Here is a 23182-nt window from a genome sequence, read left to right on the forward strand (position 1 = left end):
AGCGGAGAGGGAGAGCTTTCAGGGTCGGCTGGCTTTACAGAATCATCTTATATGGAAATAACGGCAGTTTATCAAAAGGTAGAAGGATGTCTCTGCTAATTCTGGGATATGACATGATGCATGAAGTTGGAAAGAGATTCGAGACTGACAGACTGGATGGTAATTTTCCAGGGGAGATGTGGTCCAAGAATGTTAAGGAAAGTGTATGTCTGGCTTCTACTGAGTGGGCCATAATCACGGGAAATGAGCAAAAGGAGGCTGACTTGCTTATCACGAAAGAAAAACGAGCTGCCACTTCTTGGAATGAGTAATCCTTAAGCGCTGTGTGAACGCTAACAAAGGCTGATGTATCTAGGATCCCTCAGGGTTGCCACAAAGAAGTCGAAGATCTTGCACATTAAGGACACAAAGGAAGAATGAATGACCTCTGAGGAGAACTGAAGTGGTCCTTAAATATCATTGGAACAAAACGGGAGGATGACTTAAGACTATCCTTCAGTTTCTACTGACTGAGGAGCCCATGTCCTTGAACTTCTGAGTTTGCTCTAAGGAGCTAGAAGACCTGAGCGCATGCCAGGCCATGTGACCTTAGACAAGGCTTCCAGATTTCCTGCACCTCAGTTTCTCTACCCAGAAAACCAGATCATTTTTGTCCACAGACTTATTTTAAAAAGCAAAATTTACCAGGGTTATGGGACGGGGGGTGGGGGGGTATCCCTCTGAAGAATGAGTGGAAAGCAGGGGGAGCAGGTAAGTATTGTGGGTGGAGAATTTCAGTGTGAGCACTGCCTTTACGGGGTGAATGTCTGGCAGCTGGAAAAGTGGCTGTGGGCTTCCTCACTGGTGGAACCGTGAAGCTGGGATCCATGTGCACCTGGGCAGGTGGGGCTTGGAGTCCAAATCATCAAGTGGAAGAGAGACTTGATATGAAGACTATCATAACTCCATGAGGGTTAATATGTCACAATCCCCATCAGATTTCCATACTCCTTTCATGGTTCATTCCTTCAGGAGGGAGACTGCGGGTGGCCAAAAATACACCCTGATTTTGGTGGTGTAGACCCCGTGACTGAGGTGTATGACCTCAGGGAATATACTTCATTCATTTAGTTAGTCAGTGAAAACTTACTAAGAGCCAGCTCTTGGTAAGGATGTTCTTACGTGGGATGTTCTCGATCCTGTGGATAATAACATCAAGCATTTGCATAACATTTACTATGTGCTAGCATTATCCCAAGGGCTTCGCATATGTTAGTGTACTTGATCCTCACTACCACCCATAAAGTAGGGCTTACTTTCATCTGCAGTTTGCATTAGGCACTGAGAGGTTAAATATCTTGCTCTGGGTCACATAGCTAGCAGGCCGAGTCAGGACGTGAACACAGACGGGCTGGCCCCAGAGTCCATGCTCTTCCCCACCCAGTGGAGATGATGACAATGACAGGGGAGATCCCTGTCCTCATGGCCCCTGCTGTCTTGCAAAAGAGGGAGAAAACAGACAAGGCCACAAGTGATGTCATAGTAGGTACTGATAAGTGCTGTCAGGAAAACTAAGGCAGGGCAGGGGAGAGAGAGTGAGTCTGTTTTATATAGTGTGGTCCCAGGGGGGCCCCTATGGGAAGATGAAATCTGAGCACAGGCCTGGGTGGAAGGGGTAAAGGGAGCTACAGGAACGTTTGGAGGGACTCCTCCAGGCAGGGGGTGCACAGGCATTGAGACAGGACCACGTTCATGGAAATAGGGAGAGTGAGGGAGAGGAGAGCAATGGAGGGCCTCTGGGGACCTCAGACGGGCTTCAGGTTTTATGTTAGGGTGCCCATGAAGCAAGAGCCTGTAAGGGGTTGAGCGGGGCAGTGGCCCAATCTTTCTTTTGAAAAAGATCACTGTGATGGTGGTGTGTGGAAAACAGACCGTGTGTCGGGTGCAGTGGTAGTGGGCGCACCCGGAGGACAGGTCAGAAGGCTACTACAGCAGCCAGTTATAGAGGACAGTGTGCAAAAATACAGATTCTCCACCTCACCATAGGCTGTTAGTCGAAAGGCAACTCATGCCAGCTTGCAGCCAGATGGCTTGGGGGGCCACTACGCCTTATACCCTAACTACAGTAAAGGCTGCATGTGGATTCAGGAAGAGTCTTGACATGAAAGGGAAGTGAGTAGAAACTTCCTAGCTGCTGCTGTCTAACTGGTTCTCTGAAGGGATGAGAACGCTTTCATCCCTGAGGTGGTGACAGCATGCTGTTCTGAAAGGTCGCTGTGGAAGCCCTGGTCCCGCAGTGTGTATTCTCCATCAGGAAGGTGCAGTGGACAGGCTGCCCTGGGGAGGGCGCCCTTGCCCTGCACATGCCACTGCTCCAGTGAGACTGTCCTGGGCGGGGGAACTCACTGGGATGTCAGATGAGGGCCAGTTTAGTCTTTTGTTTTTGTTTTTTGTTTTTTTTGAAAGGGTGGTTTGAGCATTTCAAACCAAGAAGAGACACAGACAAATTAAACATAGCAGGAGAAATGATGGCACAGATTATTTACAATCCCCCTTTTCTAAGCAGTTTATACTCTGTATAATACAATTTTATGCTAAAGATAAAACCTGCCTGTTTTGCCAACCTCTACACACAGAAAGTGCCAAAGAACAAAATCTTTCTGCGTTTATGCAAAATAAGAACTCAGCTGCTTGTTCTTCTATGCTCCACTGCTAAAGGATCTCATAAAATTCAACTACTGGTGACTGGAAATGCCATTGTTCTAGAGTTCAAAATGTTTACTCACATAAATGCCACTCTCAAAATATATATAAATGTACAGATCAGTTTCTTTTCTGAGTACCCTACTATCCTCATGGCTTTAGAGATCACTTCCCAGGACTGTCTGAGTGTGGCAGTTTCTATTACTAAATAGCTGTAGAACTCAAGGACGGTTATGAGAATCCAAAATGCTATTCTAGAAAGAACTGTTATATTATGTAGGCAATATAACAAGATCTTTAATCTTGACATAAACTGCAAAGTATAGTTTCAAATATTGCTTCTTTTTTTGAATTCTGTTTAGAGTCAAGCATGAAGAAGGGTCAGGGAAAGATTATTATCTAATTTAATATCAGCCAAGCTGGCATCTCCTGATGATGCTAAAGAAGCCCTCTCAAAAAAGTACAGCGTAACTTACAGAAATGTAAGTTAGGGTTTCCCCCTCCACACTTTCTCCCCCTCCACGCTTGATAAACAAATTTCCTGCAAGTAAAAGAGAAACACGAATGGAAGCAGAAATGGAGTTTATTGCGTGATTGCTGCTAAGTCCAAGAAAAACAGTGAAAAGGGTGTTTTTTAGACAGCAAGAAAACCCATCGGTGGACGGTGACTTTAACCTCTGACGTTCTAATTACTCTTGGGGATGTTATCAGACCGCCCAGGAAATCAAGCCGCTGCACATGCTCCACCCACTTCACGAGAATGAGAAAAGCCCCGCCCGCCTCACGAGAATGGTAATGAGAGAAGCCCCGGCACCGCCCTCACGAGAATTGAGAGAAGCCCGCCCGCCTCACGGAGAATGAGAAGCCCCCGGCCCCACCTCACGAGAAGAAAGCCCCGCCGCACTCATTGAGAATTGAGAGAAGGCCCCGCCGGCCTTCACGAGAATGAGGAGAAGCGCCGCCCGCCTCACGAAGAATAGGAGAAGCCCGCCCGCCTCACGAGAATGGAAGGAGGCCCGCCCGCCTCACGAGAATGAGAGAAGCCACCCCCCGCCTCACTGAGGAATGAAGGAAGGGCCCCCGCGGCTCACAGATATTGGAGAGAAGCCCCGGCCCCGGGCTCACGGAATGAGAGAAGCCCCGCCCGCCTCACGAGAATGAGAGAAGCCCCGCCCGCCTCACGAGAATGAGAGAAGCCCCGCCCGCCTCACGAGAATGAGAGAAGCCCCGCCCGCCTCACGAGAATGAGAAAAGGAAGCACAAGGTGATCCTTGGCACTTCCACGAAATGAAAACACGTCCTCCAGGGTCCTTTATGGGGTCACCACCCAAGCAGCTGACTTTACACCATCTGCACCTGCAGATGCACCTCCCATGTGGCAACGTAATTCAGGTTCACCACCCACGATGGTGTCTTCAAGAAAAGGGCCACTTTCTGTTTATCCTGAATTGTGATTAAAAATACTAGGAAACGGAGAATATATTTATACTTTGAAATATATCCAAGTATACATGTGCAATACATCTTATAAAAACTTAGCTTTCAAAGTAATGCAGAAGTTTCTCACATTTAAAGTATCAGCTTTCCAGAAGGATACACTTCCTAGAAATTCTGGAAAGCTGATATTTAAGTTCAACTTGAATCTGAAAATATGAGAGTTCACCTTTACATGTCTGTATTAGTACAAGGAACAGAGTTTCATGATCCTGCTCTGTAAATCCCCAACACCAAAAGCACTGCTGTCTAATCAAGGGGGATATGTCAAACTTTAAAGCTCTTAATGAAAAACAGAACGTCACTGAACCATCTTACCTGTCGACGAATTACTTCAAGGTCTCTCTTGGCTTTATTCACTAGGGTTTGAATTTCTACAGGATCCTTTACATTTTTATTTTCTCTGAAGGCATCTCTTATCCTCCTGACAGCATATGTTCTAAATGAATTCAGAGGAAAAAAAAGAAAAGGTGTCAGTGTGTCTGAGACTATGCTTTCAAATGAATTTAAAAGTTTTTCCTTTAGAATTAACTGTCTAATCTTCCCCTATGGATAATCCACTTTGATCTTTGCTCGTGGCGCAGGCAGATCCCTTGCCATTCTGGGATGACTAAGCAAACAGATTTAGGAAAATAAATCTACTCTCAACAAGTCACATACAAATGGCAAACTGCTACTGAAGAGTTCCTTAGATTATTGGTTCTTTAGCATTATTCACATCTGGCTTCACTCCATTTACATGGATAATTGAACCTTTAGTGTACAGACATAAATCAAGAATTCAGAGGTTAGCTGCAGTGATCCCTGATTGTGCTACTGCACTCCAGCCTGGGCGACAATGCAAGACCCTGTCTTTAAAAAAGGAAGAAAAAGATTCAGAAGTTAAATGATGCTCATATTTGCATGTACCCAGATAGTGACCTATGCTTTCCAATCCTTGTCCCATCTTCTGGCTCTCACTTCCCTTTCTGTGGTCCACATTAGGATCCCACCACAGTTGAACCTGTGGAATTGGACCAACATGCTTTCTTTTCCTCCATCTTGAAAGTGCACACGCCTACCACCCACCCCCAACCAGACAGATCACTTGCAGTACAGGACAGCAGTTCCACAGCAAGGCTTGTGGATCAGACAGGCTTGGGTTTGTAGTCTTGCTCCAGCTCCTACTGTTTGTGTGAACTTGGGCAAGCTTTTTAACAAAGGGCCATGTCTCCTCATCTGTCAAAAAGGCATAATACTGCTAAGTGCTGCTGGGAGGATTTGGCTTTATAACATGGGTCTGGAATTTGGCCCAAAGCCTGTTATATAGAAAGACTCAATAAATGAAAGCTATTCTTAACACTTGTTACACCTTAATGCAATTAGTATTCCCTCTCCTCATGCTATAACCTTGCCTTAGTCCTGCATCTTTACAGTCACACCACAGTGTGTGTACAGAAGGTAGAGTGGTCTGGATAATTAGCCACAACAGACAACTCAGCAGTCCTTAGACACAGTCCCACACTCAGATGGCTATGGCCTATGTCTAGCTCCATCCCATCTACTCCAGATTGAAAGGCACAAGACTAAGGAGAAGCAGACTGAATCAGACATGTGAGACAACATTTTCTCTATTTTTTTTTCTTTTTTAGAGATGGGGTGTCCCTCTGTTGCCCAGGCAGTGTCATGATCATAGCTCACTGCAATCACAAACTCCTGGGCTCAAGTGATCCTCCCGCCTCAGCCTCCACAGTGGCTAGGATTGTAGGCACCCACCACCATGCCTGGCTAATTAAAAAAAATTTGGGGGGAGGGGGGAGATGGGGACTTGCTGTGTTGCCCAGGCTGGTCTTAGACTCCTGGGCTCAAGCTACCCTGCTGCCTTAGCATCTCAAGGAGCTAGGATTACAGGCAGACGCCATAGTGGCTGGTTCTCCAGTCTTCTTAATGATTACAGACTGCTCTGCTTTTAACCTTGAGCACTGGTTAAAGAATCCGTGTGATGCCAGTAGTAATATTTAGCAACAGAAGAATGGAAATATAGGCAAAGAAATGAGAGGAAGGGAATATCAATTTCCTTGGGAGCAGCAGGGAGGGGGTGTTGGGAGCTCATACAACTTACTGGGAAACTTTATCTTAAAAAGGACAAATTTTGTTTTAGATAAAGTTTTTAAAAGTAAAAAGGTGTTTTACATTAAAAAATTCAAATGTCAGGTCTATTTGCATTTAAAAGCAAGAGTAAAGCTAAATCGTATAATATTAGGAATCATAAAGGAGAAGGGAAGAGTTTAGGAACTGGTACTTTCAGAACGTAAGACACTGCTGAGACTTTGATCTTAACCCTCTGTGAACCAGCTGGAGTATTTCAGAGGAGCTGCTGGGTGCTCAGTATCAATCCTAAAGGGCTACAGTGATTGGGCATGGAATCCATGTACTAGCAGCTGCTACATAACTGGGGCTCATTCACTTCTAAAGGGATACGGGAGGATTTTACAAATAGAATACATTGGATACAGACTCTCCTCAGGTGCAGCTGCTAATCTAACAAGATTTTAGAAAGCAGCTAGGTAAATTAACAGCAATTTCTGGCACACTTTCTTACATTGCCTAATGGCTATTTATATAACAGTATCACTGTTCTTCTTGACACCCACACACTCCTCTAAAGCAGTTTCTTTTTTGGCAATGATGGCAGCAAAAAGGGGACAAAATAATTTAATTCTAATATTTGTTCCATAGGCAAAATTGGTTTACAACATGAATTTACCTCCAGGAATCGTCTATTGTTTCACTTTTTCATTTCGTATGCTGCATGGGCTTCTCGGACAAACAAATGGGCAACAGTAGTCATCGCTAAACTCATTTTTCTAAAAGCTAGTAACTAGCTTAGAATAGCTAGGAAAAAAAGGAGTACTGTTTGGAATGTAAAGACCTAAGGTCTTCCAAAGTTTAAGGAAATGAGAAAATAGCTTAAGACACTCAACAATTTGTATCAACTGAGCTCAAGGTCCAGGGTCCGGATATTCTGCTATGTATTCTTGTTTGCTCTCCAGAGTCCTTACCTAAAGAAAAGAAGCTCTAGATCTTGGACTTAAATGTGTCTAAAGCAATCAAGAGTCATGATTCAAATTTTCGATGCACTTTTGAGATGAATGCTGTAATGGTTCCCTCCTCTCTGTCTTGCTCTTTCTGCCCCACTTACAGCACCAAGTGTTATTCTTTGCCCTGAGGGAAAATATTTCACTGGCTCAGAAACACAAAACTCCTACTGCATGAACAGTTGATTCCTTAGTTGTAAGAATTCTTATTTCAAATGATCACAGCTTTGTGAAAGTCATCACAAATTTGAGTGAATCTTCAAATTTGGTGGGAGGGGGCTAATCACCAATTATTTCAATCCTGGCCCTGCCCTGGTTTTTACCATTTTTTTTTCTTTTTTTTTTCTTTTTTTTTTTTTTTTTTTCAGATTCTTGGCTATCAGCCTCTTGACCATACCACTGAGCAAGAACATTTCAAAGAAAAATTTGCAGATGTTGCAGTGAAAATGGCAGCTAGCTGCTACACAATGCCATGCATTAGGATGATCCTAATGAGACAGATGCTGTCTGAAATACAGCATGAAAAACTGACACAGAAAGGGCAACACAACCAAATACAAAGAAGCAGCCCCACGTCCACAGAAACGGCGAGGTGATGATGTTCTCCCGCATACTGTCCTTTCCACTGTCCCGAAGCTTGGCAGTTTCTTGATGCTTCCTTGCACAGGAGAGTCCCACTGGGCTTTCCTTCTCTACCCCAGCCTTTGCTTCATTCTGTCATTAGATCTCAAGTGCCCACAGGTTCTTTTTACCATTGCGAGGATTATACTCTTTTCTGAGATTCCTCCACTCACTCCAATTTCCCAGCTGCACAGCAACACAGCAGGCAGTAACGAAAGCTCGTTAGTGTTTGAGGTTCTGCTTTTTACTCTGTCCCCTCCCAGAAACACCAAATGCAGCCATAATCACAGCCTCTGAGCACTTAGAGGCTCATATCAGCTTTAGCATCCAATGTGTGATGTGGAAACCAGCCAATGTAATGCCTTTCATTTCTGTTAATCTTCATCAGCATCTCAAGTGCTGGTTTCTCTGTGTACCCATCCTATCAACACATCGTGCCTTTTCTTGGTCCTCTGCAACCTTAACTCAAGTATCCTAGGAACAATAAAAGCTCAATCCTTTCTACTGGCCTCTGTGGGGCAAACTCATCTACCTCCGATGACTTGGAAGGACACATCCTCCACCTACTTGCCTTAACTGAAATGTGCAAGGGGAAGCTGCTAAATTCTAGCATGTCCCCATATTCCACAGGGCCCAGAGGAGGGTGCTGGTGTATTCCGGGAGCCTGCTGCTGCTTCCAGATGACTGAGTCACCCCATGCATCTTTGAGGACATGCCATCTGACAATACTGTGTTGCACGCCTCCATGACACTGTTATTTGTTAATTTCTGGAGGTCAAGTCTTCATATTCAAGTCTTAATGTCTAAAGAGCACTCATTGCAGTACACAGGCCATCAGTTTTAGGTTTCTTTTTTTAGAGACAGGGTTTCACTGTCACCCAGGCTGAAGTGCAATGGCACTATTATAGCTTTCTGTAGCCTCAAACTCCTGGGCTCAAATGATCGTTTCCGCCTCACCCTCCCAAGTAGCTGGGAATAGAGCAGCATGCCACCATGACCCGCTGATTTTTATTTTGTAGAGACAGGGTGTCACTATGCTGCCCAGGCTGGTCTCAAACTCCTGACTTCCAGTGAGCCTCTCACCTTGGCCTCTCAAGGCGTGGGGATTACAGGTGTGAGCCACGGTGTCTGGCGTAGCTACTCCTTCCTAAGCTCCTTTGTGGGCTCATCTCACTCTGCTGCCCCTTATATGCTGTATTCTCTAGGGCATATATGTGAACCATTTTTCTTATTTATAAGATCTCTGCCAGTAATTGCATCTGTCAAAGGTTTCACCTGCCATATAGATGCCATTGGCTACCAATATTTCTCTAGTCCAGACCTTCCTTCTGAGGTCAAAATCCATATACCCAATTGCCTTTTGGACTTGTCAGCTAAAATATAGACTCTTCCAGTGAACACATTCAAAACTGAAGTGCCCGGCTGGGCGAGGTGGCTCATGCCTGTAATCCCAGCACTTTGGGAGGTTGAAGTGGGCGGATCACATGCTCAGGAGTTCGAGAACAGCCTGGCCAACATGGTGAAACCCCATCTCTACTGAAAATACAAAAATTAGCCAGGCGTGGTGGCGCATGTTTGTAATCCCAGCTACTCAGCAGGCTGAGACAGGAGAACTGCTTGAACCCGGAGGCAGAAGTTGCAGTGAGCCGAGACCATGCCATTGCACTCCTGGGCTACGGGTCAAGACAGTATCTAAAAACAACAACAAAAACCAAAAACAACTGAAGTGCTCATGATGACCAGTATTTCCTTCCTCATGTAGGAGAATCTTCATGTAGCCAACTGCCCAAGTCAAATACTTAAGAGACTCATCCTAAATTCTTTCCTTTCCCAGAACTCCCTATATGCAGCCAATCATAAATCTTCCAGTGTTAACTTTCCACATCCCTTCTAAATCACCTCTATTTCTCCAACTCCTCAGTCCCAATCTTGGCTCAGGCTCTTCTCTCTCAAAGTAATGTAACAGTCTTGGGGTTATGGTGTACGTATGTGTGTGGTGTATAACAAAATGGATCATGATGCCTATGGAGAGGAAGCTCAAGGATCATTTGAAAGGTCACACGGACTCTGGGTATATAACAGAGTGAAGAAGAGCAGAAAGCTTCTTTCTGATAATGTGAGCTCCTGGTACAAAGTAAGCCCCATGTAGCAGGAACTCTAATCTTTCTGGCTCACCTCTGTATGTGTCTGGCACAGAGAAGATATTCAATACATGTTTAATGAATAAATGAGCTTATCAAAATACCATAGGCAATATCAAAAAGAACTTCAAGAAAAATATCAATAATCAATAATGAAAACAAAACCATGAAAAAAGGGTTTGCAGCAAAAAGATTAAAACAACTTCTAGAAGGCAATGATTACAAAATTCACAATTAGAATTTACTCAAGAAATACATACTAAATGCCTACTCTGTAAGCATTATGCCAGGAGCTGGGAATATGGTGGAGAATAACTGGGGTGCTGGTCTCAGGTTTGGAGGGTGACAAGATCTGTAGATGAAGAGATGATATAAGAAACAGAAGCTATTCCAAGTTAACACAAAGGGCCCAAGGGGACTGATTTGAGGTAATGGAGTGGCCCTTCTCTTGAATGTGGCGGTGTTTTCACATGCCCTTAGGTTTGTCAAATCATTGAACTGTACACTTAAAATGGATGCACTTTATTGTATGTAAATTATTCCTCAGTAAGTTGACTATTAAAGTAAATTTAAAAAAAAGTATAGAAGTTATATTACATGTGTCCACTTTTAAGAAGAGCAAAACAAGAAAACACAAAAGAAAGATTACAATGCTGGAGAATATGTACATGGCTGACGGAAGCAATAACACTGAATTAAAGAAAACAGAAGACAAACTAGAAATTCAAATACAAAGCATGGAAAAATTAAGTATGTTGGTGAGAAACATGTATTAAAAAATTAACCTTCAGAATAGGGCAAAGGTATATAATCTATGAATAATAAGTGTGAACAAACTGAACTGCATAGGTAATTAAATTTATAATGGAAGGAAATGTCCCAGAAGTGATTATAAAAAATTGAGAAGACTCACCACTGAAATTTAACAACCAGAGGACAATGCCAAGATATTTACTTATAAAACCCTGGACTCCAAGGTTAAGAGAAAGACTACTTTAAGGACAAAGAAAGAACTTTAAGCAGTTAATATCGAATGGAATACAGATAAGCACATCCTCAGATACCTATTTTCAAATCTTCAAAGAAAAGGGCTGCTTTCCACAGTCATTTGCATTGCTGTTTTGAGGGTACAATAGGTTAACAAAAGAATATCATCAATTAATGATACACGTACCATGCACCGAGTAGTGTGCTAAGTACCTGATACATATTGATCTCATTTAATCCTCACAAACTACAACTCAGAGAGATTTAAAAAATGTAGGCCAAGATCCCGCATGTCTTGTAAGTGGCAGAGCTGGGTTCTGAACCCAGCTGACTCTAGAGCCTGTGATTCTCAACCCTAGGCTATTCCTCCTCCACAGGTCGATAACCCCTATCCAATCTTTGTTAAGTGCTTGGTATAAAGCCAAGTAGTTGTCCATTTGAAGAGGCATTTAAAAAAATTGTTTCTGGCATCACAAAACTTAGAAAGGTCATCTAACCTTTCAACTCTGCTTCAAGTGTTCCTACAAATCGTTCAGCGCCAAACATGTCTTAAGAAAAGACAAATGGATGAGAGCATTTCAAGGGAAAGAACTATTAATAAAAGCACTAGGTGAAATAATTGAGTTTAATTGTTTTAAAAAGGAGGAGGGCAACCAATGGAGGCTTGTGCAGTGGGAGGTGAAATTACCATGAGAAAATCCATTTTGGAGATCAAAGCTTTGGGTTTTTGGGCAGTTGTAAATAAAACCTATTACACACTTCCCTGTTAAAATTCCCAAATGGTTTTCCATTATCTTGAGATAACGATCAACTGCATTGGCATGGACGGCCTACAGGACTCTCTGGATTCCTGCTCATCTCTCCTACTCCATCTAGCAGCTTCCAGCAAGGACCACCAACTCCGGCCATCCTGGAAGACTTGCAGTCTCCCTGGCTTTCTCTCCTGGAGGCCTGCTATTTCTCCCAACATGGAGCGTCCTTCTCCAGCTGGATTCTTGGCTAACTCCTATTCCTCTTTAAAGATCTAAGCCAGTTAGAAACAAATATGACAAAATATTAATATCCTTAGAATACAAATAGCACATATAAATTGAGTAGAAAGACAATAAGACCACAGTAAATAAATAAGTTGGATAAAACAATAACTCACAAGAGACTACAGAGTGATGAAACAGACAGATATAGATGTGTGAATGTTCAGCCTCAGTCACCATCAAACAAATGAAAATTTAAGTGAGGCATCATTTTGTGTCCACCAAATTACCTGAAGTTTTTGAAAAGGTAAAAGGACAGGCACACCCTGCTGGTGTGAGCACGAACTGGCACTTCCTGTGAAGAAAACAGTGTACTAATGGATGGATACTGATGTTCTTAATATTTTACCCAGTAATCTCCTTTTAGGGATCTAGCCTACAGAAATAACCTGAAATATGCAGAGATATACAGAAAGATGTTCATTTTAGATTTATAGGCATTAAAAATAGAAACTACCTAAGTTTTCAATAATAGAGAATTGGCCACATAAATTATGAAATTATGTAGCTTTAAAAACAGATGTTTCAGCCAGGCATGGTGGCTTCCACCTATAATCCCAGCACTTTGGGAGGCCAAGGTGGGTGGATCACCTGAGGTCAGGAGTTCGAGAGCAGCCTGACCAACATGGTGAAACCCTATCTCTACTAAAAATACAAAACTTAACCAGGGATGGTGGTGCAAGCCTGTAATCCCAGCTACTCGGAAGGCTGAGGGAGGAGAACCACTTGAACCTCCCTCAGAGGCGAAGACTGCAGTGAGCCGAGATTGCGCCACTGCACTCCAGCCTGGGCAACAAGAGTGAAAATGTCTCAAAAAATAGGCCAGGTGCGGTGGCTCACACCTGTAATCCCAGCACTTTGGGAGGCTGAGGCAGGAGGATCACCTGAGGTTGGGAGTTTGAGACCAGCCTGACCAACATGGGGAAACCCTGTCTCTACTAAAAATACAAAATTAGCTGGGCGTGGTGACGGGCACCTGTGGTCCCAGCTACTCGGGAGGCTGAGGCAGGAGAATGGCGTGAACCTGGGAGGCAGAGTTTGCAGTGAGCCGAGAATGAGCCACTGCACTCCAGCCTGGCCAACAGAGCAAGACCCCAAATCAAAAAAAAAAAAAGATGTTTTAAAAAAACGTCAAGGGCCCGGGCGCGGTGGCTCACGCCTGTAATCCCCAGCACTTTGGAGGCCGAGACGGGCGGACAATCACGAGGTCAGGAGATTGAGACCATCCTTGGCTACACGATGAACCCGTCTCTACTAAACTACAAAAAAAACTAGCCGGGTGAGGGTGCGGCGCTTTTAGTCAGCTACTCGGGAGGCTGAGGCAGGAGAATGGCGTGAACCCGGTGAGGCGGAGCTTGCAGTGAGCTGAGGTCTGGCCACTGCACTCAGCCTGGGTGACAGAGCGAGACTCCGTCTCAAAAAAAAAAAAACGTCAAGTCAACGGGTAAAAAAGATGTAAGGTGGAAAATCATTCTCCTCTTCATTCCTGTCCCTTAAACAACCAGTTCTTTCTAGAGGCTATCACAGTTGGCAGTTTCTTTCACAGCTTTCTGGAGACATTAGGTTCATATTAAAATCTGTACGTGTACATTTTTTTTTCTTTCACAAATGGTAGCCTTCTAAACATACTGTAGACTTTTAATTTTTAAATGAAAATCTATCTTAGTGATCATTTGATAATAACACAAATAAAGGTGACCAGTTTTAAAGATGGTTATATCCTATTGTACAGATGAACTAGAATTCATTCGGGCAGCCTTTCATGAACGGATGTTCTCCAATTTTGCTACTACAAACAATGCGGTGATCAGCATCCTTGCGTACAGTAGCATCCTGTGCATGTTTATGTGTGGGATGGATTCTCTAAAGTGGAACTGATAGTTCAAAGATAGATAAATATTTTACTGGGCAAAATATTATAAAAATTGTACATTATAAGGCTATTTTCCTCATAGGAAGTAAAGTTTATGTCCCCAACATCTCTGCCAACACAGTGCATCATCGAACTTTTTGATCTTTGCTAATCAATCTCACAGGTGAAAAACAGTACTTCATTCTACTTTTAATTGCCTTTTTCTCATTATGTATGATGTCCACCACATTGTCCCAAGTCTATTTGTACTTCTGTTTATATCCTTTGCCTTTTCTTAATTGAGTGATTGGTCTTTCAAATGGATTTGTAAGGAGGTCTTTAAGAAGCTAGCCTTTTGTGTAGTTTTAATATTCATTCTGGTTTGTTGCCATTTGGCTATGTTTATGGTGCTTTTTATTTTTGTGATGTAGAAATGTTCACTTTTTGTGTGGTCAGGTGTACCAAATTTTGTGTTACGGCTTCTGTGTTCATATGTATAAAAGCCTACCCTACTGTGAGATTTAAACAAATATTCATCCATGTGTTCTCCAGAACTTTACTGGCTTAATTTTTCATGTTTAACTCTGGTCTTTCCAGAGTTTGTTTTGGTGGAAGTTGTTGAATATGAATCTAACTTCACCATCTATTGTTAACATTTTTCTTTTTTGAGATGGAGTTTCGCTCTTGTTGCCCAGGCTGGAGTGCAATGGCGTAATCTCAGCTCACGGCAACCTCTGCTTCCTGGGTTCAAGTGATTCTCCTGCCTTGGCCTCCTGAGTAGCTGGGATTACAGGCATGGGGCACCACGCCCAGCTAATCTATTCTGTATTTTCAGCAGAGACAGGGTTTCTTCATGTTGGTCAGGCTGGCCTCAAACTCCCGACCTCAGGTGATCACCCGCCCGCCTCAGCCTCCCAAAGTGCTGGGATTAGAGGCATGAGCCACTGCGCCTGGGCCATTGTTAAGTTTTTAAAAGTGAAAGATACAATTTGATATTTGGGATGATCTCAATTACGGAAAATATATGTGTAGGAAAAATCAGAAGGAAATATGACAGCATGTTAACAATAATTACTTTTGGTTATTGAAATTTATGCCTTCTAAATTACTACAATAACTGTTACTTCTTAATGATTTTAAAGTACCTATTGATATAATAAAAATCAGTAATATACCACAATAAGGAAACATCAGTAGAGACGGCTCAAATTGTGTGAGAAGAGAATGGGGAAGGGTATATACAATTAGATCAACACATACAGGCAGGTGAGATATATGATGAGGAATTAAACCCTGGTGAAAAGAAGAGGGGTTGGATTAAGAAGTATTTAGTTGATAAAGACAAAGGCTCTATGAGTATATTTTTAGACCGTTTATTTTGAGGCAACAATGGGACAAGGTGGACATGTCCAATAGGCTTCCAGAAATAAAGTTTTGGAGCTCAGGTGAGAAGGTTCAGACTGGCAATAAACCTGAAAATCAGGGACAAGGAAGTGTGAGGCAACACCATGGGGTAAGAAGAGCTTGTTCTGATTAAAGCCATAGAATGGGAAGAGGCATTAGCCTTGGAAGGAGCCCTGGAGAAATCATACCAATATTTAAGAGCAGGCAGAGAAGGATCTATGAAAGGAGAGAGAGCAAGAAGGGTCAATCTAGAAGCTGGAAAGCCAGGATAATCACAGGAGACAAGGCAGCAAATTTTACAGAGAGTAGATAAGATTGTTAGGATGTCAGTGATTTTTGCAAAAAACCCGACCAGCTTAGGAACACCAGAAATAGGAACGCTTTGATACTGTTGGTAGGAGTATAAATTAATTCAACCATTGTGGAAGACAGTGTGGCGATTCCTCAAGGATCTAGAACCACAAATACCATTTGACCCAGCAATCCCATTACTGGGTATATACCCAAAGGATTATAAATCATTCTACTATAAATACACATGCACACGTTATGTTTACTGCACACTATTTACAATAGCAAAGACTTGGAACCAACCCAAATGCCCATCAAAGACTGGATAAAGAAAATGTGGCACATATACACCACAGAATACTATACAGTCATAAAAAAGAATGAGTTCATGTCCTTTGCAGGGACATGGATGAAGCTGGAAACCATCATCCTCAGCAAACTATCACAGGAACGGAAAACCAAACACCACATGTTCGCACTCATAAGTGGGAGGTGAACAGTGAGAACTCATGGACACAGGGCGGTGAACATTACACACCAGGACCTGTTGGGGGGTGGGGGGCAAGGGGAGGGAGAGCATTAGGAAAAATACCTATTGCATGTGAAGCTTAAAACCTAGACGATGGGTTGATAGGTGCAGCAAACCACCATGGCACATGTATACCTAGGGAACAACCTGCACATTCTGCACATGTATCCTGGAACTTAAAGTAAAACAAAACAAAACAAAAACAAAAACAAAACAAAAAAAATCAGCATATACTTATTGATCACAATGTAGTAAATATGGCAGAAAAAAACCCCTAAATTCATGGAAGTACAGTCATAAATAATAATTGGGCCTTGGAGGAAATTCATTACACAATAAGAAAGTGTCTTTTTTTTTTTTTTTTTTCTGAGATAGTCTCACTCTGTCGTCCAGGCTGCAGTGCAGTGATGTGGTCTCTGCTCACTGCAACCTTCACCTCCTTGGTACAAGTGTTTCTCATGCCTCAGCCTCTGGAGTAGCTGGGACTACAGGCCTGTGCCACCATGCCTAGCTAATTTTTGTATATCTTAGTAGAGGCAGGGTTTCACCCATGTTGGCCAGGCTGGCCTTGGACTCCTGACCTCAGGTAATCCACCCGCCTCGGTCTCCCAAAGTGCTGGGATTAGAGGCATGAGCCACCACGCCGGGCCAAGAAAGTGTCTTTAAAATAATGAAAAAGATAATGCATAAAATCTTTGGAATTTAGTCAAAGCCATACTTAGATGAAACTTAATGGTTTAAATATCTTTGTTAATAATAAAATACTAGCGAAGTTTAATAAATTAAGAATATTTCCTAATAGTCCAGAAAAGCAAAATAGTACAATCCCCATGAGAAAACAGAGAACACAAGGTTTTAAAAATATTTGTTAAACAAGTTCAAAGTGAAAAAAAAAAAGGTCAGTAGACACAGCGAAGATAATTTTGTTTTTTAATGTGGCTCTTGGGTTACACCTCAGAAAAAACAATTATAACAAAAAAAGTGAAGAAGTTTGGTAAGAGCCTCATTTGGGACAGTCATTTTGAAAACTGTGGGCAGACTCCAGAACTTGCCAAGCAAATGAAAAAGGCTGTTGAGGCTGGAAATGGCCAATGTGGCGGTACCAATTTGCCAAAGAGGGTGACTGTCTTCCAGCTGTGGTTGACGCCCAGGTGTAGTTACAGAAAAGGCAGACGTCTGATTACACCCACAGGTGCAGTTTTGACAGATGGGTGTAACATAAGGGCAAAGAGGGAGGGAATAACTCTCTCCATGGCTCAGAGTGGGTGGTGCTAGTAATTTATTCCTCCACAGTTACAAAATTCCCAAAGCCCCAGCTCCTGTGACTTAGGCTATCCTCTGACTCAGCCCCCTAAGTAGGACTCAAGTCTTAATCTAAATGTCCAATAAAAACCAGTCAGAGAAATTATGGTAAATCAATTGAAAGATATCTGTTGAGATAAATATGAAATTTTTGTGCAAAAAAAGTGTATTCAAAACAACATGACACAGTTTCATACAACTGCAGGTTTTAAGACAGGTTCTATAGGGTCTGTTGAAAGTAACACTGTCTTAAAAATTAATAAAATAATAGAAAGAAAGAAACATCACCATTCTACAGCAGATGCTCCTTTCAGTCCTTAGAGGAAAAGTTTAGGAGCATTTCTGCCCAGGCGTCCTTTTTGGTGCTCAATAACATTTAAGATCTTTAACCTATAATTTATTAAAATTAAACTCTATCACTTGGATTTATCCTCATAGCCACTGACATTTTGTTGCAAACAAGATTTTTCAAAATGTAAACCAATTTATCAAAGTAAAGGCCACCTATAAAACGAAACATGTTTAGCTTGTCTGCAGTTAGGCATAGAGATCAAGCAGCAGCGAGGTCGATGGCTCCTTTTTTGTTTGGTTTTAGACGTGCCTTTTCAGACAGTGCAGTTTCCTGAAGGCTGAAGGCTGAGTACTGGTGGCTGTAGCTAAGACCTCGCAGTTCCCTCCTCACATGCTCCTAGACTCAAAGATGACCATGTGCTTCATTTGTGGAGTCCTACAAACTACTTTTGTCAGGGGAAAAACACACTTTCCTCACATCTACATATCCTCTTATGAAACTGGTCATATTTCTTCTAAAAGTATCACTGTGACAGTATAGTCCCCATGTATAAACGCTCCATGTATATGGAAAAGATTTTCTGGCTTATTTTCTTCCCCCACCTACCAGACTGAGCTTGATCTCATACCAGAAAAGCCAGCTCAAGCTTCCATCGTGTATTAGGAGTTAAATATTAGGCTACAGAACACAGTTTTCTAAATTTTATTTTAAAATTATAGTGTGAACCAGCCAATAATGTAAGACATGGCCTTTAAATTATTTAAAATTTATGGAGAATAACTACCTATGGTAGATCAGCTAATTCTAGATTTTCCACTTTATGGGGGAAAATAGAGCATAAACAATGAAAATTCCTCTTGGTCATTAGATGTCTTCATTAAAATTTACTTTGGAAATAGGAGTCAAAGAAAATGACTTTCACTTTACCCTTTCCAACAACTATTCGTCACTGGCAACAACACATGAGCAAGGAAGGAAGGAGAAAAGGGGACACATATCAGTCATCTACCTTCTTCTGGACACGTCATTAAGGATGATGAACTCAGCACAAAAATGCAGAACAATTTTCCCTCCCCCTTCCTAAAATATGTGAAATGGCAGAATGTTTACTGGGCTATTCAGAAGGAAAAAAAAGTCTATATAAACACATTTCAAGGCCAGGTGCAGTGGCTCACGCCTGTAATCCCAGCACTTTGGGAGGTTGAGGTGGATGGATCACTTGAGGTCAGGAGTTCGAGACCAGTCTGGCCAATATGGTGAAACCGTGTACAAAAATTAGCTGGGCGTGGTGGCGGGCAACTATAATCCCAGCTACTGCACTCCAGTCTGGGCAACAGAGCAAGACTCTGTCCCAAAAAAACAAACAAACAAAAAACCCCCGAACATTTCAGGTGTACAGTAACCTCACCCATTTATAAGAAAGCTACAAACCGGGCGGTAAATAAAGGCTTCAGGGCTGAATTCAGGGAGGCCACAGAGCATAGTCAAAAGCTTGCTGGGCTTCCCGAGTGTCCTGGTTTTGAAAGGACAGCAAGGGAACAAGCTGGGCCTCCGTTCCCTGAATCCCTGAATACTGGATTGAATTTAGGGCAAGGGAACTCATCAGCTAACTTTACTTCACTTCTTGAAGTTAAAGGACTCCGAATGCTGTATGTAATTTTTATGCAGATGAGCATGTGAACCACATGCCTGTGTTTACTAAAAAATTCTGGTAACCCTTTCTCCCTTTGGAGAACTTTAATTTTCTCTGTTGCAGAGAAGGGGCATTTCTAAAGTCTTGTCCAGTCTAAAATTCCATAAATTTGAAAATACACTTAGCTTCTTTCATCTGCTGGGATGCCATAAGCAGCACGAGACCCGGAATACAATACCACGCACTGTAACATAACTAGGGATAGTTATTTTGATCGGAGTGCCATATTGTCTTGAAACAAAGTTTGTTTGCTTGGCTATTTATAATACAAATAACTTGTTACAGCATCTTTCTTCCAAATAGGTCAAAATATTTCCATGCATTACATAATTTATTTCCATAACATCCCTGTGAATCATCCAGTAGGTGTTTGTGTGTTAGGATTTATTTTTAAAGAACTTGAGGACTTTGAGACTGAATAAAATTGAGCAAACATTTGCATTTACAAATTGTTACTGGTTATCATGCCACTTTTTTCTTCTTAATACTAACCAAACAATATCAGAATGGCACTTGGCATTGATCTGTCAAAACCCAAGAAGAACAGACATGGAAGGTCAAGTCAAAAAATGCAGTCTCAAAACAAACTGTTGAATAATATAAACTGGACTCTTCTCCTTCCTGCCACAGGATTGGCAGAAGGAGTCTTCACCTGAGGGAAGATCACATCGCTCCCTTCAGGGCACTCTGACGCTGAAGAAACCTGGTCACTCCCGTAAGCTGCAGTTACTCTGCAGAGCTCCGAGGAAAACTGCCTGCTTGACCGGACAGCCCAGCTGTGGAAATTCTCTAGAAATAAAGATGCTACACAGAGGTGGTGCCAATTTCCGGACACTTAAAGAGAGCATGCCTGGCTTAGAAGACATGGAAAAGACAGGCAACTGAGGGTCATTACATCAAAGGAGCCAGTATATTTTCTAGCAGTGCAAAGAAGTACAAGAAAGAATTTGCTGCATTGGTAACAAAATCATTCACATATCTCACTGGAGTCTTTTCTTTTTGAATTTGGTATCTTCTAATTGCTTTGGTCCAGGGTCCCAGCAACTGCTGCTGTTTGGATGCTGTCCTTAAGTATGTAGATACCAGGTTGCAAATGGTGAAATAAGGAGTTTACTCTCCACCACTTGTATTTTAGCACTAAAACCTCAGGGATCAGAAATCGGCAACACACTTTCATTTTGAGTTGCATGAAACTTTTATTACTTGGCCTAAGTCCAAGGCTGAGTTTTCTATATACATAAATGCTCAGAGCAAGAAGGTATTTGGCCTCAGTATTGTTTGTAATTCCAAGATCCAATAAGCCCTGTTCAGAATCAACAAACAGCAGCTTCCCTGTGGGTGTTTAGCAACCATGTTAATGTAGGATAGACCCACTTAACTGAGTTCCATCTTAACTACCTATTAAAAATTTAAAATTGTGCACCCTGCATTAAAGGCCACACTAGTGTGATACTTTGTATTTATCAGAATACTTAAGAGAACGCTCATCCACGGATTAGCACACAAAGCCCCATGCCCAGCATTCAGTATGTGGAGGCCCCACTGGAAGATGTCCTCACTGCCTTCTCTCTGAAGATGCCCTGCTTCCCATTTCCTGAGAGAGGGTCTCATCCACATGATCAATGGCAGGAAAAAAAAAAAAAAAAAAAAAAGAGTGACTTGGCAAATATGGGGAGGGCCTTCTGATTGCCTAGTTGTGCTTCCGCAAGCTGAAAGCAGGTGACAATCAGATTTGACATGTGAACCAGCATTTCCCAGCATGTGTTACATGAAATTACTAGTCCTAAGTGAGGAAGAAGAAACATAGTATCTTATTCCCTTTACTCCCAAAACAATCACAAAGAAAACTTGAATATTAAAGCAGTGGAGAAGCCCTGGAACGTGAGAAGCAAAGTTAGGGACCTGGATTCATTCGCAGAACCTTACCCACCCCCAGTAACACCCATTATACTGTGGGAAATGCTGATCTGCACAAAATATCTACCCAGCCAGTGCCTTCAACATTTGGAGGCTGGAGGCTGATTCAACGTATCTTACTTGAATCTCACATAACCCTCTAGCCACATATCCTAAGAAGTGCCTCAGAGCTCTCTCTCTCGGTCTCTCTCTTTTTAAAGACAGGGCCTCTCTATGTTGCCCAGGCTGGACTCCAACTCCTGGGTGCAACTGATCCTCCTGCCCCAGCCTCCCCAGTAGCTGGCACCACAGGTCCATGCCATCATGCTTAGCTTAGCATCTGATAATCTTAGCCGGGTGAGTTCCATTAGTTACAACAGAGGTCTTCAATATATTCACGGTCCCTTCTCCCAAAAGGTCCCAGACCATACAGATCCCTGTGCTGGGTCATGGTCGTGCACACAACTGGCTTTGAGAAGATGCCTACCCAGGCAAGTGAAACCGGGTCTGATCTAAACATTCTTTGTCACAATGCAGTTATACAGCCTGCCCTTTCACCCCCTCCTCCCCAACAACGATAACTAATCATTTCATTTGGTTTAAAACAGGTGACCAAAATTGGCTCTAATTTCCAATCATATTTCTGAAAACAGTCTATACAATATTTTTCTATCATGATGTAAAACATAAAAGAACAAAATAAAAAACTCTCATTCTTGTTTAGGAAGACTAAATTTAGCACTGCTTTACATTTGAAGCATTAGTTTTAGGGAAAATTTCAATATTATTTAAATTACTTGTTCTGTTTGTGTCTAGCATCCCTGAGATGTGGACAAAACAAGGAACTTCTGTGAGATGAGGCCCTCGTGTGCTTATCACCCAACGGCAAGTGGCCTTCACTGGGCAGCTCCGTTCACTCCTGCGCTCCTCTGCAGAGGTGCCAGGTGCCCTTAGGTGGTAAGGATTCAAACGAAAACAGGACAAGCTTTACAAAGCTCCTGGTACTGGGGACATATTATAAATTACTCTGTTTTATAACAGGAGTATACATGCGGCGCTCTGAGAACAGAGAAGGAGGGAGTAACTCAGCCAGGGGCTTTGAGAAGTCTTTCCAGGGAAGGTGATGTCTTTGAAGGATGAATAGAATTTCACCACAGGGAAAGCAATTCTGCAAAGACAGGCTAATAATAAATATAGAATTCAAAATCCCACGTTCTACATGAGTAGGAAAACACAGAAAAGGAAAGATAAAAATATGGAAGAAGGAATACAAAGTTTTGGAAAAAGGACAGAGGAGCTTTAAGAAAAAAAGAAAGGTGACTTTAAAAAGAAGTACGTGGAACTGAACATGGGATGGAATTCTCTGGTAATATTATTAGATTGAGGGAGAAGGAAATTACCAGTAAAGCTGTAGTTTCAGAATTACAGCTAGCAAGCAAAATTCGGTTTCTACCAATGAGAATGCCAAACTCCTGTCCCCCTACTCCCAAGCCCCCAGAGCCCAGGTTCACTGCCAGCCGCGTACCTGCTGAGCTTTGTACCTGGCACGCTGCTTACCTATTCTACTGCCTTGTACCCGGGGATTCACTGCAGGTCTCTCCTCCCACCAGGTTCTGCATCTCTTTAAGACAGTGCTGTCCAGGCGCAGTGGCTCAAGCCTGTAATCCCAGCACTTTGGGAGGCCGAGACGGGCGGATCACGAGGTCAGGAGACCGAGACCATCCTGGCTAACGCAGTGAAACCCCGTCTCTACTAAAAAATACAAAAAAAACTAGCTGGGCGTGGTGGCGGCGCCTGTAGTCCCAGCTACTCCGGAGGCTGAGGCAGGAGAATGGCGTAAACCCGGGAGGCGGAGCTTGCAGTGAGCTGAGATCCGGCCACTGCACT

At 42.6% G+C, this 23182-nt stretch overlaps 1 protein-coding gene across 4 annotated transcripts in view; it reads right to left on the bottom strand.

The window, feature by feature from the left end:
• Positions 1-23182, bottom strand: part of LYRM4 (LYR motif containing 4) — a 172909-nt gene that overhangs the window by 120418 nt on the left and 29309 nt on the right. For all 4 annotated transcript variants that reach the window (XM_017884143.1, XM_017884145.1, XM_017884144.1 and 1 more), the window contains exon 2: positions 4495-4615. In XM_017884143.1, coding sequence (XP_017739632.1) covers positions 4495-4615 — 121 coding nt within the window. The remainder of the gene's footprint in view (positions 1-4494; positions 4616-23182) is intronic.

Source organism: Rhinopithecus bieti, unplaced genomic scaffold (genome assembly GCF_001698545.2).
Source record: "Rhinopithecus bieti isolate Rb0 unplaced genomic scaffold, ASM169854v2 scaffold_14232, whole genome shotgun sequence".
In the NCBI taxonomy this organism is placed as follows: domain Eukaryota; kingdom Metazoa; phylum Chordata; class Mammalia; order Primates; family Cercopithecidae; genus Rhinopithecus; species Rhinopithecus bieti.